The 17,864-nt window shown below is 37.9% G+C and overlaps 2 protein-coding genes across 6 annotated transcripts in view; both read right to left on the bottom strand.

Moving 5' to 3' along the window:
• Positions 1-1,109, bottom strand: LOC119660388. The gene is made up of 3 exons (XM_038068916.1): positions 979-1,109; positions 472-798; positions 1-300 (listed from the first exon to the last, which is right to left on the bottom strand). Exons 2-3 carry the CDS (start codon positions 595-597, stop codon positions 85-87), a joined length of 342 nt encoding a protein of 113 aa, XP_037924844.1. The 5' UTR covers positions 598-798; positions 979-1,109; the 3' UTR covers positions 1-84.
• Positions 1,110-7,619: 6,510 nt separating this feature from the next.
• The window catches only part of LOC119661637 (alpha-tocopherol transfer protein-like), a 64,397-nt gene continuing 54,152 nt past the window's right edge, over positions 7,620-17,864 (bottom strand). For all 5 annotated transcript variants that reach the window (XM_038071060.1, XM_038071061.1, XM_038071062.1 and 2 more), the window contains 5 exons: positions 8,857-8,948; positions 8,638-8,791; positions 8,224-8,528; positions 8,013-8,163; positions 7,620-7,943 (listed from right to left, as the gene is read on the bottom strand). In XM_038071060.1, the coding sequence (XP_037926988.1) occupies positions 7,906-7,943; positions 8,013-8,163; positions 8,224-8,528; positions 8,638-8,791; positions 8,857-8,948 (740 nt within the window). In that variant the 3' untranslated portion in view covers positions 7,620-7,905. The remainder of the gene's footprint in view (positions 7,944-8,012; positions 8,164-8,223; positions 8,529-8,637; positions 8,792-8,856; positions 8,949-17,864) is intronic.

Genomic DNA, 17,864 nt, shown 5'->3' on the forward strand with positions numbered 1-17,864 from the left:
TTCCTCTTACAATACATTTTGATTTATTAGATCCATTTAAATTTTATTAGAGATTCTTTGATTTCCTACATATTTCCATCAAATTCACCAAATTTCGCGGCAGAGTCCTGTTCTATCAGAACGGTATCCTGGGGGACAATTTCCTTCGAAATCTCTATCTGGAAATATTTCACGGAATTGTCTTTCGAATCTGGGTCTAAATTTTGGATGCTTCCCAGCCCGGTTCTCATAATCACTGGCAGATCTTTCATTTACGCCCGAAGAGCGTGTACCGAGATCCTTAACAAAATTATCGTAATCCTGCAAATATACAAATTTTTACTTTATTTGTGATGCACTATTTTAAAATGTAGTTTGGAGTATGTGGTGGAATTTTTAAGGTTCTACTATATTCTAATTTCTACTCTGTTCTATTTAATCACTGGGGATGTAAAATAAGTAAATTAGAGTAATGTTGGAAACATTACTTACCGCTTCATTCTCTACTCCTTTCAGGCTCTCCCACATGTCATCTCCTTCAAAGTCAAAACTTTCACTTTTGACAACTTGCAGTAAGGCCACCAACACTAACCCGAAAACTATTGAACTCAGATTCATTTTCACAACGGCACAATTCTCCAATGCTAATTGGTTGTTCCCTTGGATTTTCACGAATACTGTGATTTGGCTCTGGATTTAGGTATTTATAGCTTCCTTCCAATCAATAATCGTTCGAAAATTATGGAAACCACAAAAACCACACTCTTGTAACAAATACCCCAAATTGATTAAAATTTAACAAACAATTATGATTTTACTCTGCAAATATAAAATATTGCATGGGTTAGATAACACACAGTATCGCGTATTTACGTCATTGATGGTGATGACGTATATCCGCGCTGATGAACCCAAGAAAGCAATGGATTCCCAAGTGTCCAAAACTATTACTCATGCATATACTGTGAACAGATTCTGATTTGTTGGAGAGATTCTTACAAAAATTGCGTTTTTACCGCGGAATTGTATCCATTCATCGAAATCACCTGAGATTTTGTGACTGAGAATAAATATTTACACAACCAGTGATTTGAGTGTACGCGCGTAGTACATGCACTGATGCATATTCTAACTCTGAAGGCGTGGTAATTCGTAGACAGCATTTGATTGATTGTTATTGAAATCTATTCAAATCGACGTGGATAAAAAGCTGTTGACAATGATAATAAAATAAATATCCACATTTATATTCATCATGAACAATATTTTGATGCAATCGCTGCCTTATTTTGCTAATGTAATTTGACTGAAGCTATTATAAATAACTTTTCACAAGTTTCAATTCAGTAACCACAAGCTCAACTTGACACAACTAAGAGAATTGAAATATTCGAACTGCCCCGAGCTACTATCATTACACGATAGTTTGAAGAATAGGATAGGGACACATAGCTAGTTATAGTCATCTTTTTATTGTATCAAAAAGCTCTCTTCACATTGAATAGAATCAAAATCCAATGAAATGGATCAGTGCCTAAGTACTACATAGAATACATTTTCAGGAAAAAATGCTGATAGCTGTTAGGTTTTTCAGGACCGACCAGCATACTTTGGTATCAATGGAATCCATTTAGCATGTCAGCCCCATTTAGCAGTTCCACTACTGGCAACCTTACATCCTTCAGAACATATTTTCATAACAGGGCAATCCATATCGTTTGATACTAATATATCAAAGCGAATATTGAACTTTTTCTCAACACCCAGATGGTGCAGCGGATTTCATGTCACTTTGTCGCTAATGCACGTAGAAGAATCCCAGAGAGTCAGAAATTCGCATCCAAAGCAAGTTACAATAGTGTCTCGGAATGAGTTGTCCAGCACAAGCTAATGCTTGGGACAACGATGTTACTAATGGTTTCTTTTAGTGGTGCACTGTTGAATCAGCATGAATAAATCGAATGGGGCCAGACAGTCTACCCATTCTTTTATATTCAAGAAGGGATTGTACATGAGACGAAGCGAAGTACAAATTCTTCTGGGGTCAAATTTCTATAATAATATATTGTAGAAGATCAACAGGATGACAGCCTTTTTGATATATAAGCTACCCTGTGTGAAGCTGCCAAATCTCCCATCAGGCGCGTCTCTTCGTGCGGATAAGGGAACAATCGGTGGATGCGTTATGGGCATGCCCATGTATGCATCAGGAGATGTGCATGCATTGACATGCTTATGCGCAGACCGGGTAGGTGGAAAGTAAACGCCCACCCGTGGATAAGAATTGGCTATCAAAAGGACACCCAGAAATCAAACCAAACATGGAGTACGAGGAGGGTACTAGGTTGTTCAATAAGTTTTGCGGTTCAATAAGAAAAACACAATTTTATGTTTTAAAATACATTTTATGATTGAGTATAATCTCCGTGAACATTAATCCACTTGTTCCAATTTAAGAATTCCATCCCTGATGTGAAAACCTGAAAGGGCTGAAAAATACGTTTCCACAGCTTTTAGGACCCCATCATTTAATGAAAAACACTTAAGGTTTTGTTTGCAAAACAGAACCTTATTAAAATCGGTTCAATGTCTGCCTGTCTGTCTGTCACACTGCCCACTGCAAGGCATGCGGTGAGTGATATCCTTCTAAGTTGAGATTTAGGGGGTCTCCATACATATGAAAGGGGAGTGTAAAATTTTTTTTTCACCGAATATAGTTATGTTTAAGTTCCAAATTCCTTTCGCATCCCAAACAAACTGATGTTTAACACCTTCTTGGTCGATTTCTAGACGTCGTTTCGGACCCGAAGAACTAGGCTCACATCATTCTTTACCCCCTTGTTGTGATTCAGGATCATGGTAATTAGACCCAAGATTCCCCCATAGTGGTGAATCGACGCACAAAATCCACTTTATCCTTTCGAAAACGTTCTAAATGTTGTTGAAAAAGTCGCATTCGAATGTGTTTTTGTTCAGCTCACACAAATCTCTTTCAGTCACTCGACGATTTTCCAATACGATATCCTGTATTCTTTCTACGATTTCTAGTGTTGTTGTTGGTTTTGAACGTCCTTAACGTGGATTGTCTTCAAAGCTTATACGACCTCGTTTAAATTCAGTAACCCATCTTTCTATTGTACAAATTGAACGCGAAGAGCCCTTATACACTTTCAACATTCGTTCATAAATTTCCTTTGCTTTTAAACCTTCCAAAAATAAAAATACAATCACAGCACGATACTTGGTTTTTCCCATTGTAAAAAAATAAGGTAACACGGCGATACTAAATGGCTTGTAAACAAAGAATGAATTGAGAGATTGAAATGAAACTGCACATATGTTCACATGAAGGCTAATAACCGGGAAACTTATTGAACAATTTGGTAGTTTTTTTTTACGGTGCAGGGCTTCGGAAATCCAGCACCGGCGGTTTTTAGGAGTGGAAGAGCGGGCTCTCGGCCATTGATATCCAGTGAACGTAGTACGTCAGTAGTGGGAAACTTTGGCATCTAATGTTACAAGAAATCTTCATGGAGTGAAAATGAGGTCTATGCCGGATCCTTTTCGCAAAAGCTAAGCACCCAACATGGTGGTTAAAAATTTTTACATATAATAGCCTGCTGTGACTGTCTGATCTTGAGAGACTTCATGTTCATACGAAAATTCCTGGGAATTGAGAAGATTCACGTTTCACGTTAAAACGTTGCTCCCATCTATCATCCATTATGTATTACAAAAACTGTCACACATACCCAATCTATGAACCGATCGGTTTTAGGGAATATACGATCAAAACCTAGTTTAAAAAGAAACAACTTATCAGTTGGCACAAGGGGTAGAGGTGGTGGTCCGATGAAAAAGTAAAATGCATTCTGTTTTTTTAAAGGGTTCCCTTATGCAGTGTTCGCGTCATATCATCCGCACAACCATATGAAGTTTCCAACAAACCTGAATAACGAAAAACATTGGAATTCGGTGAAACGGTAGTAAACCCCAGAGGCCTTTTGAAACAAGAGAGAACAAGTCGAAATACCGGAAGCTGGGCACTTCCGGTATAATGGTTTGGTGTTCATCTTAGCTGAATTCTGTTTAAAGTTTTGAACGCTCGCGAGCCTTGCAAAGGGGCACAGTATATCTAACAGGCAGTACCCACACTCAATGGACCGGACTTGTGAATGTATTCGGGAAGATTATCCGTACTCATCATTCTGTTTAACTTTATTACCAGAAAAAGTATTCGTACATATGTATACATTTCGAGGAACCCCACGCTTGAATTAAATTGTTTTGCCTCGGTGATAGTTTGCTCCGGATTGAAAATCGTGATGAGTCCTGAGAAAACAGAACTTGGTCCTGATGAGCGAGGGTTGATCCGAAAATTACGCAGTAAAGGAAAATCTTTAGGTGAAATTTCGAAAAATATTGGTAGAAGCCACTCTTCCATCCAGAACATTATTAAACAATTTCAATCCGCTGGTTCTATTTTGCCCAAGTCACGAACATGCCGCTCATCAGTAAAATGTTTCTCTGTGACCTCCCATTCATATTAGCTGGCTTTGTTGTGGTATTGACGAATTGATATGGGATGATGACGTCATACACGCTGTAGAATACACGAAATTCACAGCAAATGGCAAAGTTTCACCTTCTATAACTTTGTTAATGATAGTTGGATTTTCTTCAAGCTTGACCAAATTATGCCTTATGTCATCCTTTACATAAATTTTTAATTCTAGCATGTACTTAAGAGCCTAAGATTTCGTTTAGATACACCACTGCAATTTTTGCAGATTTTTCGGTTGGATAGATTCTGAAAACGAGACCTGTTGCACTTTTTGATGGTCATATTTTGAGCCATCACTCCCCTATGTTTCACTCGATATGTTATATAGGTCCAGTTTCGAAAAGTACTAATTGAGCCCTTTAATTTGATAGCCCACATGACCACTTTTCATGAAAAAAAATTTGCACATTCTATTCACATGTATGGGGAGCCCCCTTAAACTTAACACGTTGGCGGCATTTGCTGTATGTAAAGGAAACAACAGATCACACGTTTTCCTAACAATCGGTCTAGCCGTTTCCGAATAAATCGAATGTGACGAACAGACAGACAGACATCGACTCGATTCTAATAAGGTTTTATGTTTACACAAAACCTTCAAAAGGGCTCAAGAATTATAAGCAGGTCCTATTTTCCGACCAAAGCAAGACCAAAGTTCCGCATTTTTGGAATAAAAGGAAAGAAGTTAGTTTGGCGGAAGAAAGGAATAGCGCCTAATAAAGAAAACCTTGTTCTAACGGTTAAGCACGGAAGAAGTGGTGTTATGGTTTGGAGGTGTGTGCCAGCTACGGCAATTTTTCTTGCTAAGAACACAGGTATCTGAGGAATACATGAGGACTGGCAAGATCATAGTTTATACAATAAGAGTTTTGACCCTATGGTGAGAGGTTTCGAGAGAACCAGTTTTTTTTGGAAGCTGAAGTAGCAGCTAAGAACCATGCGCCATGCGACTATCGGTTGTGATTTTTGACTCAAGATAGGAGAAATTTTCAACGCTCTCAAAGTTGTAGTCTCCGATCTTTATTGTTTTCGTTTGACCAGTGCGATTCGATGTTGTTCGTTCTTTGGTGCTGACGTTCCACCATGTACTTCGTCTTGCCTTCATTATGTCCAGCCCGAGATCCTACGCGCCTGCTCCATTTGGATGAAGGTAGACAATACATTTTGAGCTGTTCTTCCCATAATGTCAATATCGTCAGCGTAGGCTAGTGGTTGGCTGAAATTGAAGAGTTCAGATTTGCATCGCGAATCACTTTCTCCAGGGCCAGGTTAAAGAGGACGCATGATAAGACATCCCCTTGTCTTAGACCGTTGTTGTTTTAAATTGTCTCGAGAGTGATCCTGTTGCTTTTATCTGACCTCGCACAAGGTCAGCCTAGTCAGTCTTATCAATTCGTCAAATCGTCGGGACATCGAATTCTTTCATGGCCATGAACAGTTTTACTCTGGCTATGCTGTCATAAACTGCTTTAAAGTGGATGAAAAGATGGTGCAACTGATGGCCATATTCCATCAGTTTTTCCATCACTTGCCGCACAGGGAAAATCTAATCCATTCCTGATTTGCTTGGAGTGAAACCATTTTGGTATGGGCCAATGGTGTTCTGAGCGTATAGGGCTATTCGCTCTAGGAAGATAGTGGAAAATATCTTATAGATGGTACTAAGCAACGTGACACCTCTATAATTGCAGCATGCTTCGTTGGCAGTCGTCAGGCACTGATTCGCTATCCCACACCATGAACATCACTTAATGAAACGCTTGGTGTAGTTGGTCGTCTCCATATTTAACTAATTCGGCTGAAATTCTATCGGCTCCTAGCAACTTTTGATTTTTAAGCCATTGAATTGCACGGACCATCTCGTCCATGCTTGATGGCGGCAGGACGCCAGACAGCTTTTAGGGATATCGAATTGGTGGACTTTGGCGCAAAACCGGGATGTCTGGAGTTCCTTGCTAAGGCAGGCCTAGACCGAATACCGGTTGTTGCGCCGTTGATGATGATGATGAATCAAGCATATGATACATGTGATCTAGCGCCAGCAACATATATACATCAATAAGCAGCCGAACATTACCGATCATAACATTACGGATCAATTGTATTTAAAGGAAATGAGCTGTTGTCAGGTGATGCCACGGTAATGCGGTAATGCTAGCTGATGTTGTAATGTTTGGTGATGTTTTGATCACGATCGTTGATTGCAAATGATATTACACTTTAAGGTGATATCACTTTTGTAATATTACATACATCACCTATCCATCTCTAGTATCCAGCCATTGCGTCCAGAGACCTCGGCATCTTTCTGCGTGACCAGTCCATCTTAAGCGTATTAACTTTGTATTCATATTTACTTTGTTGTAGGTTTGTTAAGTGGGTTTTACATTTTGACGGGGCGATATATTCTTCTAAGAATCTTTCCTTCGAAGCTATCCACCGTCTGCCACGTTTTTTCGCAAGTATTAATGATTTATTGCCATAGCAAACTATGTTCATCATAAATTTTTCAATGTATTCTTGGTTTCCCTACAGACGTCTTTAAATTTCATCATCGAAGTTTTCTTTTCATACCGCTGATCATTACCGGTTGTTAGGATGGGGTCCAGATATTTAGATGACTTTATAACTTTGAAATTCTAAACACCAACGAGAGGTTCTCGATCTAATGCATATTGATTTCTCTTTCTTTGGAGCGAAGTTTTTTTTTATCTAAATTTACAGGTGGCCCAATTTCTTGCGATGCTTTATTTATTTCCATGAGAACCATATTGAAAAGATCAGGGAGCATGTCTTCTTTCAATGGAATTTTGTTATTTTTAAATAATCGTAGGGCTCTCCTTACTTTCCCAAGTGTGAGTGGTTAGGTTTTTTTCTGATGGTAACTTTGTTAGTTTTGGTAGGCGTGTATGTGGTTTACCTAATTTTGTTCTTTTTTTTCCCCTTAAGAAGTTCTTCAAAGGATTCTTGCCATTTTTAACCTCCGTTTCGCTAGTTATATTATAAAAATAAGTTAAATCAAGAAGATAGGACGAATGGGATTTTCAAAACACCCATTTACGATAATGAAAACAAATTTTACGTTTCTCAGAAGTTGTTTATCAAAAATATAATTATATTAAGGTACTAATAAAGGCAAAACCTTAACAAGTTTTTACATCATATTAAGTCTTTGCTGAATAAACCTCATCCTTGTACGTAATCAAAGTGAACTTTTCATTAAAGTTACAAATTTACTTAAAAAACGAGAAACCTAAAAATCCTTAAAGCATACTTATAAGAAGCTGATAGTCTATTTAACATTCGTAATTTATTTAAAGGATTTATCACACAAAAAGATAGTTGAACAGCTGATGTTGGCTCTATTTCAATTCATTTGTGTACCCGTAGCTATTTGCCACTGTAAATAGAAAAAAGACAGAAAACAAGTTAATAATAACACCTCACACTAGATTGTATTAAATTTTACTTTCAAAGTCCTTCTTATAAGCTTCGAATAAGTCAGCAACTAGATATCCTGGGGGTAATTCACAATCTAAAGTGCCTCCATATTTCGCTGGCAAGCACTCTTTGTTAATGTGCTGATGAAGCGAGTCCATATTTTTTCCATGGAAGAAAATCTGCAAAGGATAGTTATAGTTTTCTCTTTTATGAAAAAGGATGTAATAATAATAGCTTACTCGCTTCCTGAGCTTGTCCTTGATGAAAGGTTTGAAAATGGCGAACAGCATATTGAAGATATACGAGTTGAAGACAATATGTACAGCCTTCAGACGAATACATAAACAATCTTGAACGTAGTCCAACAACATATTGGCAAACGATGGCGTAAATTGCATTACATTAGCTAGTGGCAAGCCATCCATATCGAAAATGACAACGTTTCCATTGATTTGAGATGTAGGTTCGGCCATTGAAGATAATACTGCTAATTGAACTGCTCGGAATGAATCGTTCAGGGGGCATTTCGATGGTTTCCATTTTTCTAAAGAAGAGTTAAAGAAAATTAAATGAAATTATATTTTTTGAGAAGTTGCTTATTGTAGCCTAATTCAACTAAATAAATATTAATTTCTAAAAAATTTCTTCCTTACTTCCAACATCTAAAATAATCATTCGACGACCATCCTGGTCTCGAACGGGTAACAATGTGAAGATCTCTTGCTCGAAAACATGTCTCAAAGTTGATGGTACGATATTTTCACATACTTTTCCATATTTCAAGCTCAAGTTGTAGAAATGTTTTATCTGTAATATATGGCAAATATCATATAATTTAGAGCAAGAAATAAATATTTTTTGAAGAATTTTACCCTATCCATTGCACTTTCCGGATAATATTTGCATGGTCTTAAGAACATCCGCATGTATTCATCTTCAGTGGGTAAATGAAGATGTTTCTCCTCTGAAACGAAAAATAAAATTTATTTAGTTTGTATTGTTTTGTTTTGTTAACCTCTTTTTCTATGTATGTATGTGCATATTTTCTAAATACAGTTATAAGTCATACTGCGGTTATTAAATTTCACTAACACAGAGGAGAAAAATAAGACTAGATAATTTTGGAAAGATAATTACATTTTCCTTTTCTTCTTCTTTCTCATCAGCCTTTGTCCCGTTAGAAAGCGGGGTCGGCTCGTCTTGATCGGTCGCAATATTTTCGTCATCATTGCCGCGAGGCGTTGTTCATTATCTTTTATAGTCGGCCAACAGTCAGAACCGCAGAGAACGACAGGGAGAATGACACGGTAAATTTTGGATTTGAGAAGTTCGTTGATAAGTCGATTACATTAAACTCCTGCGGTGGAATACCACTTCATCCAAGTTGTACGGATGCGTGAAGCAATTACATAACGCAGTTTACTGAGAAAAATGACGAATACGATGTAGACAGGCCGATCCTGCTACTGAATTGGAGAAGAAGAAGAGTTCGGAAGAGATTTGATTTGTTTCTCCAATTTCGGAAATATTCTCATGATATATCAGTAGAGCAACTGTTCAGCTGACGCTGTGTTTATAAATTTATGAAAAATTACTTTTCCTTTGAAAATGTTCATTGACATCTAAAATTAACGTATATATTTCAACAAAATAAGCTTGAATTTATCTGAACATACCATACTTCTCATTAGTTTGGCCGTGATTTTGGCAAAAGATAATACTAGGAACCCATATACTTATAAAAACTATTTGTTTGAATAAACATTTGAATTCTTAGACACATCGTAAATGGATAAGATGCAATGTCTAGTTTATGTTAGATGACAAGGCTTCAACATTCCCAGACAATTTTCTCATGAACTTTTTATTATTGTTTACTAAGAATGTGGCGGGGCCTTGTTAGATAACAGACTTTGGAAGAAAATATCTGTTTTAGTTTATTTTAATTAAAAAGAAAGTTTAAACAAGCCGGAACCCGGAATTTCAAAGATTTTATATGTTTCATATCTAAATATATTTTTGTGTACGACAGTTTAGTGAGGTACTGACATTTTATACTGTTTTGGGTTACAGCAACTTCACACAAAAAAGGCAATTTTGATCCACTATAAATTTGTTTATTGATCCTTGGGAGTTGTTGTAAAAAGTGACCAAAGCTGATACAAATTTGTGGGTTAGCAATCTGCAAATTTCAAAACTTTATTGCTACCGACACGTCATCAATGCGGCAGAGAGGGACTGACCTCATATCTACGATCTTTGGCTATCGAAAACGGACTATAATTAGTTTCTGCAATATGCACACACCCAGAATGCTCACTTTCTCCAACTTGATCGAGAATTCCAGCTATGTAAGCTAACGAAATTCTTTTTCATTTTCAACTTCATTTATTATAGTATTTTCCATTTTTTGCAGAATTAACTACATGTAATTGAATCTTCATCATCATCAACGGCGCAACAACCGGTATCCGGTCTAGGCCTGCCTTAATAATGAACTCCAGACCTCCCAGATTTGCGCCGAGGTCCACCAGTTCGATATCCCTAAAAGCGGTCTGGCGGCCTGACCTTCGCCATCGCTCCATCTCAGGAAGGGTCTGCGTCGTCTTCTTTTTCTACCATAAATATTACCCTTACAGACTTTCCAGGCTGGATCATCCTCATCCATACGGATTAAGTGACCCCCCCACCGCAACCTGTTGAGTTGGGTTTTATCCCCAACTAGCCGGTCATGGTATCGCTCATAGATTTCTTCCTTATGTAGGCTACGGAATAGTCTATCTTCATTTAGGGGGCCAAAAATTATTCGGAGGGGTCTTCTCTCGAACGCGGCCAACGGTCCGCATTTCTTTTGCTAAGAACTTAGTGACTAAAAAAGCACAAATTTTTCCATAGCATCTAGAATTTCTGATTAGCTTTAGCAGTATTCTAAGGTGAATGACTAACTAATTTTGACACTTTCAACAATAATTATTTAATAAATTTCTGCAAGAATATTTGGGTGGTCAAATATTTCGTCATCTACAGGGGGAGTATTTGGATCTCGATGTAGGCTAATATTCTTGGTGATCCAAGGGGAATTTGCTATTATTCGTAGGGTCTTCGACTAGTTTTGTTGGAGCAGTTGGATGTTCGAAATTTTAGGTGCACCCCATAATAGAATTTCGTAGGTCTAGGTATGATTAATTAATGACGTTTACAAAAGTAACTGTTTATATAATGACAAACTAGAATTTCAATTAATTAACCAGTGGATACTTTTTACTTTAGGTCTCACTTGGATTCGTTTAGCTTCGATATGTCTTCTCCAAGTAACACGTCGATCGAGGTAGAAGCCGAGATATCTGACATTGTCAGTTTGTGGGATATAGATTCCATTTAACGAATTGGGCGGGCATGTTTTCGGGTTCAGAGCAAACATAACGTGACCGTTTTTGCTTTAATTCGCCCGAATTCTCTAGCCACTGTTCCAAAGAGCTCCAAAGAGCACTTTTTCCTTTTTGTGTGTGCTTTTGTACTCGGGAAAATAAAATGGTACCAGAAGCGAACCTGATGTCACATTGTTACTGACGGCTACCACACGGCGCGTTCTTTTGAAATAGCATTCTCAAAGGATCTTGGCTGCATGATTCTGGTGCAGGTTAAGGAGCATCACAATTGTACAGTGCTACTCACCAGAGAAAATATCTGATATAGTGCAGAAACGTGCTTTCTATAAGCAGCTACATGGTAAACGGTTTGCACACTTCAGAAACTTCCACAGCCTTATTTTTAGGTTGTCTTCTGAATGTGTGTAACAAAAGAGGTGCTGACATCAGCCTCGAAAAGGACGGTCGCCATCGGAAGTGCTCTTGTCCCCACTACAGGCGAAATTATTGACCACGATCCGAAAGCAAACGTATTACAAAAGTTGGATGTCTCTCCCAAACGCAATACCGGACTAAATAGCCACTCCCATCCCATACTCTAGCGGTCAGTGCTAGCCGCACCATGAAATACCACGAATCCTTCTTATCTCGAACTATACGAATGTGAAACAGACTACCATCTTCTGTTGCCCCGTCATACATACATATGTTTAGGCAAGTAGTGCATCGCCACTTCCTTCACGCTTAACCCTTTCCCCATTCCAACCCCTAACTTCCTTTCTCCTCGCCAAGGCTGTGCTATAGCTTTATAGTATCAAAGGGCATCCCCTGAGCTTTGGCATCATCATAAAAAAAACTTAATCTTCTGCCAAAGAGTGGGTACGTAGCCCATAGCAAGGCATGCTAGGAAAATGTGTTTTAGAAATTGCTGCAGCTGCTCTATACCCTCCTTTAACGATACTTGATGAAAGGCATCCGTTTCAGTATAGCAGGTCATGTTTTTTCATTGGTTACTACCGTTCTCCTAGTGTTCCAGCTTTTTTGTAATACTTTCACATTCGCAGTATGTTTCAAAGGAGGCTCGTGTCAAACTGCTTACGAGACTCTTATATTCACGTCGTGAGTTCTATTACGAGTATTATTGCTATTATTGCTTTTGCAAACACAATGGAGAAGTGGTTTGATTGTTTTCCTGAATTTTTGTAATTTTTATTTCCAGGGAACCATTCTACATTTCTCTCAAGTAAAGGTAAAATTATTTTCAAAGCACTCTAAAATCCTTTTGAAAGCATTCTAAGAATGTGTTCTTCAGAGTCTCCAATTGATCTTCTGCACTTTATTAGCGAAAAGCTCATCGAGCTATAACAATCCTTCTTCCTCGGAATTGTAGTTCAGCATGTTCAACTACAATAATTAGACTAAATTCTAAGTAATGCTGGTCTGACAATCAACGTCTTATGGACTGTTAGGTCAATTACTTGACTTTTTCTTGGCACACCCCACGCTCGCAGTTGTGAGACCAACTGAAGTAATGAAATCAAACAGTTTCCATCCACTTACATTGTATTCGCTAATTTCCCAACAAATATGGTAGATATGTTAACCGTTTGCATAACACTCCATTAATTGTTCGAGGACACGCATACATTACCAGATGGCTTAGTTCTTGCGTTGGTCCAGGACAAAGAGAAAAGGGTCGTCGTTGCCTAAGTGGGTTGCTCTTGCTTTTACTATTATCCGGTATAGTAAGATAACTGCAGCTATGTCCTGGCTAAGAATCTCGGTTGGTTGCTTGCTTTTAACAATTTTTGGTTTTATATTAGGACACAGAACCCACGACTCTTGCACTAGAAAGCTATGAGGTCTCATGATTTGAATAAGATAAAAATATTCATTCATTCATTAAAAATATGTCCACATGATCATCACTCATCATTGTCGGCCGTTTTGTTTTTCGTTGCCAAAGAAAGCTTTGATCTAATTTTGAAATTTTATAATGGTCTCCCTATATCGTATTTGTCGCCTCCTGCAAACCGCCCTTTAAGAAGTAATTTCGCCTTCAATTTGATTTTCTAAAGTTCAGAAAGGTTTTTCAAAAAGTAGTCGAAAGGAACAAAATTGGTAATCACTATTTCCGCTCTTTTGCAAAGACTAATCATTATATAAAAGGGATTACATTTATATATTCAGCTCAATTAAATATTTTCAAAATATAAAAGCATTGACCTCTTTACAATTTAATTCCAAAGTACTTTTTTATCAACGACAAAGCTCTCATTCTTCTGCAACTCCTACTAATAAAAGCATACATAGATAAAAATATTAGATACTCGAGATAGTTTCACATAATGAACTTTATCACGAGTGCAACCTAGATACTAGCATGCACAAATTGTTTCTCATTACTCTTTCTTGCGAATCTACATATGTAAGTTCAGAAAGATGCTACAATTGTGAGCGCCCTCCTGAGTGTTAAACATTTTATACTCCACTCAAATCCAGATAATATGAGTATTTTCAACAACAAAATATGTAAATGGTAATAATTTTCAACTTTGTATACTATAAAGCTTTTGAAATTTTTGGGAGGCCATTAAGTTGAAAATGAGAATTTATAAACTGATTAGAAAATTCAACTTGACCTAGGCAAATAGAAATATTTTATGTTTGTATCTAATTGTGACGAGTTTCTCTTTGCTGGGAAATGATGTAGGATAATAACAGTTTTCCCAATAATTGCCGTTTGTCTATTCATTTTTAGCTTCCGTTATTATTCCGGAATAGGAAGAAAGACCAATGCATACCTTCTCTGAGGTGTTCCAGAACAGGCATTGAGTATTAAGGTTACTAATCCTTCAAAGCTTAAAAAGATATAGCTGATAGTGTTGAGGTGACAACTATATCCACGGAAAGATAAGGAGAAGCGGAAAATGATGATGTTAATGAACTGCCGTGCTGGATAATGAATATTAAAAATAAAATTGAGAATGGTTTTCAATTTGGCCAACAAAACTTGATTAAAGTTGGAATTAAATATACGCACGTAAACAAAAAAATCATTAAGGATAAATGGAAACAAAGAGGCATCTTATTGACATAGTCAGATGTTCTGAACTTTGTAAAAGCCCATCAAATAAGATTGTTAAGGTAATGAATTCTCCACACATAGACAAGGAAAGTGAATATTTAACGATTGTTTTGAAAATTGTAGTGCTGTTTTCATTCTAGCATATGAAATTCAGAATTTTCCATTTCAAATTCAGAACTTTTTCCAATGTTGTATTATAAAGCTTGATACGGACTTCTTACGAGTACCATTGAATAAGGGGCGAACTGGAATTCTTTAGAAAAAAATCTCCGCCCCGCCCATCAAATTTCTGTCATTATTCTGTCTGGGAATATGATGTAATCCCCCCTTTTCTGCCATTCCATATAAAACGGAATTAATGTCCACTGCCAATCGAGACAACTTTCCAAGTATTAAGTAGTTTAAATTGTGGCGTTTCTAATTACTTTGAGATACTTACCCAGGGCAAGTGAGAAGCCACCTCAACTGCTTTCATTAATTCATTAAAATATTTTCTACTGAAATTGTCTTTCCCCTAAAACTTATTTAATTACGTAAGCTGAAGGAGGCGGCCGCAATTTCGGGGTCGAATCCGAAAAAGGCATATTGCATTATAAAGAAAATCGAAAAGACTAATAACACCCCAGAGGACGCCATTGGACCGTATATTTCCAAACAGAATACATGGGTTCATTAAAGCAAATAATGATAAACAAGGCAGGAAACTGAAAGCTAGACGCTTCAGGTACGAAAGTTTTGTGTATTTCTTAGTACGTAGCATGCATATATTATGTGAGAGTATCCACTTTTGGGTGATATTGACATTCATAGTCTCCAATTTTCAAAGAAGCAACAATTTTGACGTATTATAACTTTGTTAGTAATAGCGCGATTTCCACCAAACTGGGCAAGATCATGCTCTACATTATAGCCTACACCACTGAAAAATTTCGTGGTGTTAGGATGAGCTTAAGAGGGGAGGTTTTCCAGTAAATTACAAAAATTGCAGTAATATACTATTATTAACTTTATTTGAACAGATATCGGTATGGAAGGTGTTTCGCAGGTAGTTGGTAGCTTGGTAGTTTCTGAGAATAGCCCCCTTAAAGAAATGATCACTTGTAACCCCCGCACAAATGTCAAAACTAAGACCGGCCTCGAAAAGTACTAACCGAGATTTTTAATTTGATACCCCACATTACTATATTTGATCTAAACAAATTGTACGGCCCCCTTTTGCAGGTATGGGGACCCCCCCTTAAATTCGAAGTAAACTGATGTAACTCCCTGTATGTGTGAACGTTCACAGTTCCCACCTTTGTACCAAATTTGGTGCCAATCGCTATGACCGTCTCCGAGAAAAATGCGTGTGTCGGACAGACAGACAGACATACAGACGGACAACATGCGGAGTTCCACAAGGGTCAGTCCTAGGGCCACTCTTGTGGATTATTATGTATAACGGAGTACTGACGCTAGACCTTCCTACTGGTGTGCCCTCCATTGGTTTCGCGGACGATATTGGTGTATTGTTTGTTAAACGCCTTCTCGAAGAAGTCGAGCTTTATGCAAATGAAGCGGTGTTTGAGATTAAATCCTGGTTAGAAAATGCTGGTCTACAGCTCGCAGAGCATAAGCCGAAAGTAGTATTTATTACCAAGCGGAGAAAGTGCACTTCCATGAAGATCGAAGTAAACAATTCATTCCAAGCCTGCACTTAAGTACTTAGGTGTAATGAGTGACCAGAGGTTAAATTTCAGATTGCATGTGGAGGGTGCAACAACCAAGGCATATAACATCGGAGCGCTGGTTGCGAAAATGCTACCAAATATAGGTGGCCCAAGGCCGAGCTGTCGACACCTTATTTCAAAGGTGGTCAGTTCGATCGATGCACTGAAAAATATAGCAAATAAGAAAAAGATAGGAGCTGCGTATCGCATAAGTGTACTCTGAACATGTTGCGCTTACAGAACAATATCCAATGAAGCAGCTTGCGTGATGGCAGGAATGGTCCCGACTGAGATTCTGGCGAAAGAAATACAACGACCTTACGATCGAACGTATCTTACCGGAGAATCTCCTGCCCGTCGGTGACAGTTCGCACGAACTGAAACTGTCGCGGAATGGCAAGAGAAGTGGGACGAGTCAGAAAAAGGCCGCTGGACTCACAAAATCATATGAGATATCCGGAAATGGATCGATCGACCCCACGGCGAATTAGGTTTCGACCTAACTCAATTCTTGAGCGGACACGGAGGCTATCGAGCATATCTGTAACGATTTGGGCGTGATGATTCGCGATATTGCCCAAAGTGCCTAAATGTTGCAGAGGACGCAGAACACGTCTTCTTTCATTGCCCTAGATTCGAAGCCCAAACGGTTACATTAGAAGCTACAACCGGGGAGTACTTTAGATCCGAAAATATAATGGAACTTATGATGAAAGCAAAGGGGATATGGACTGAAGTCAAAAAAGTGATTGCAGCCATCGGAAAGAAGCTTAGGCAGGAAGAAGTCATCCGAAAGAATGGACACGAGAGGAACACGAATATGAACATGAGCGCAGAATAAATTCTGATCCAGCCCCACGATGTAATACCAAATGGGAGTCCCGCGGGGAGAGTTGAAGGAGAAGGAGGTGGTTTTAGAGGGTAAGAGTCCCACATAACCGTGTGACAGGAGCCTACGGTAGCTTTTGAAGCTTTTCATCTTTCATCAGAAAAAAAGACGGACAGACAGACAGACAAAAAACCGATTTTAATAAGGTTTTGCGTTTACACAAATTGAAATAATAAAAACTTGTTGTTTCTTATTCGTTGGTGTGGGTATTTATTCTTGCAAATACCGATATTTTGGGAACCACTTGTTCCCTTCATCAGTGCAAACTTGTTTGCAATAAGAAACAACAAGTTTTTATTATTTCAATTAATTAATCGTTGGAAACACCGCATAATTTCACTCTGGTTTACACAAAACCTTAAAAATGATAGGCAGCTTAGACGAATGAATGAACTAAAGTCTGAACTTCAAATGCAAAATTCCGAAAATGATTTGAAAAATTATGAATTTAATTATGATCATCGGTTAGTTTGAAAAATGATGAATTTGGTTTAGAAAATCCTCAATCAGACTTGGAAAACTTACATATATAACTTCAGACTTTTTCGCAGGACTTCAAAATACCCAGAAGTAGTTATATGAAGTGACGCGTTTTAGCAAAAAGTTGAAGCAGTTTCCGTACCTTGGGCATAAAATGATGATTCGTAATTAAAATGTTTCGGCTTCTAAAGGTAATCCCAGATTTTGGATGATGATCAGTTTTTTTTCGTTCGTTAAAGAGTTGACAATTTTTATTCCAACTAATGCTTCGATTAATAATAATGATAATAATAATCGTCGGCGCAACAATCCATGTTGGATCAAGGCCTTGAAGTGTGTTAGAGCA

The sequence above is a fragment of the Hermetia illucens genome, chromosome 1 (assembly GCF_905115235.1).
Source record: "Hermetia illucens chromosome 1, iHerIll2.2.curated.20191125, whole genome shotgun sequence".
NCBI lineage: Eukaryota > Metazoa > Arthropoda > Insecta > Diptera > Stratiomyidae > Hermetia > Hermetia illucens.

Excerpts from the sequence above, each read along its gene's own strand:
- LOC119660388 (XM_038068916.1), bottom strand. The coding sequence starts at position 597 with ATGAATCTGAGTTCAATAGTTTTCGGGTTAGTGTTGGTGGCCTTACTG. Across the intron at positions 301-471 it reads AAGGAGTAGAGAATGAAGCG|GATTACGATAATTTTGTTAA; the intron begins GTAAGTAATGTT and ends GTATATTTGCAG.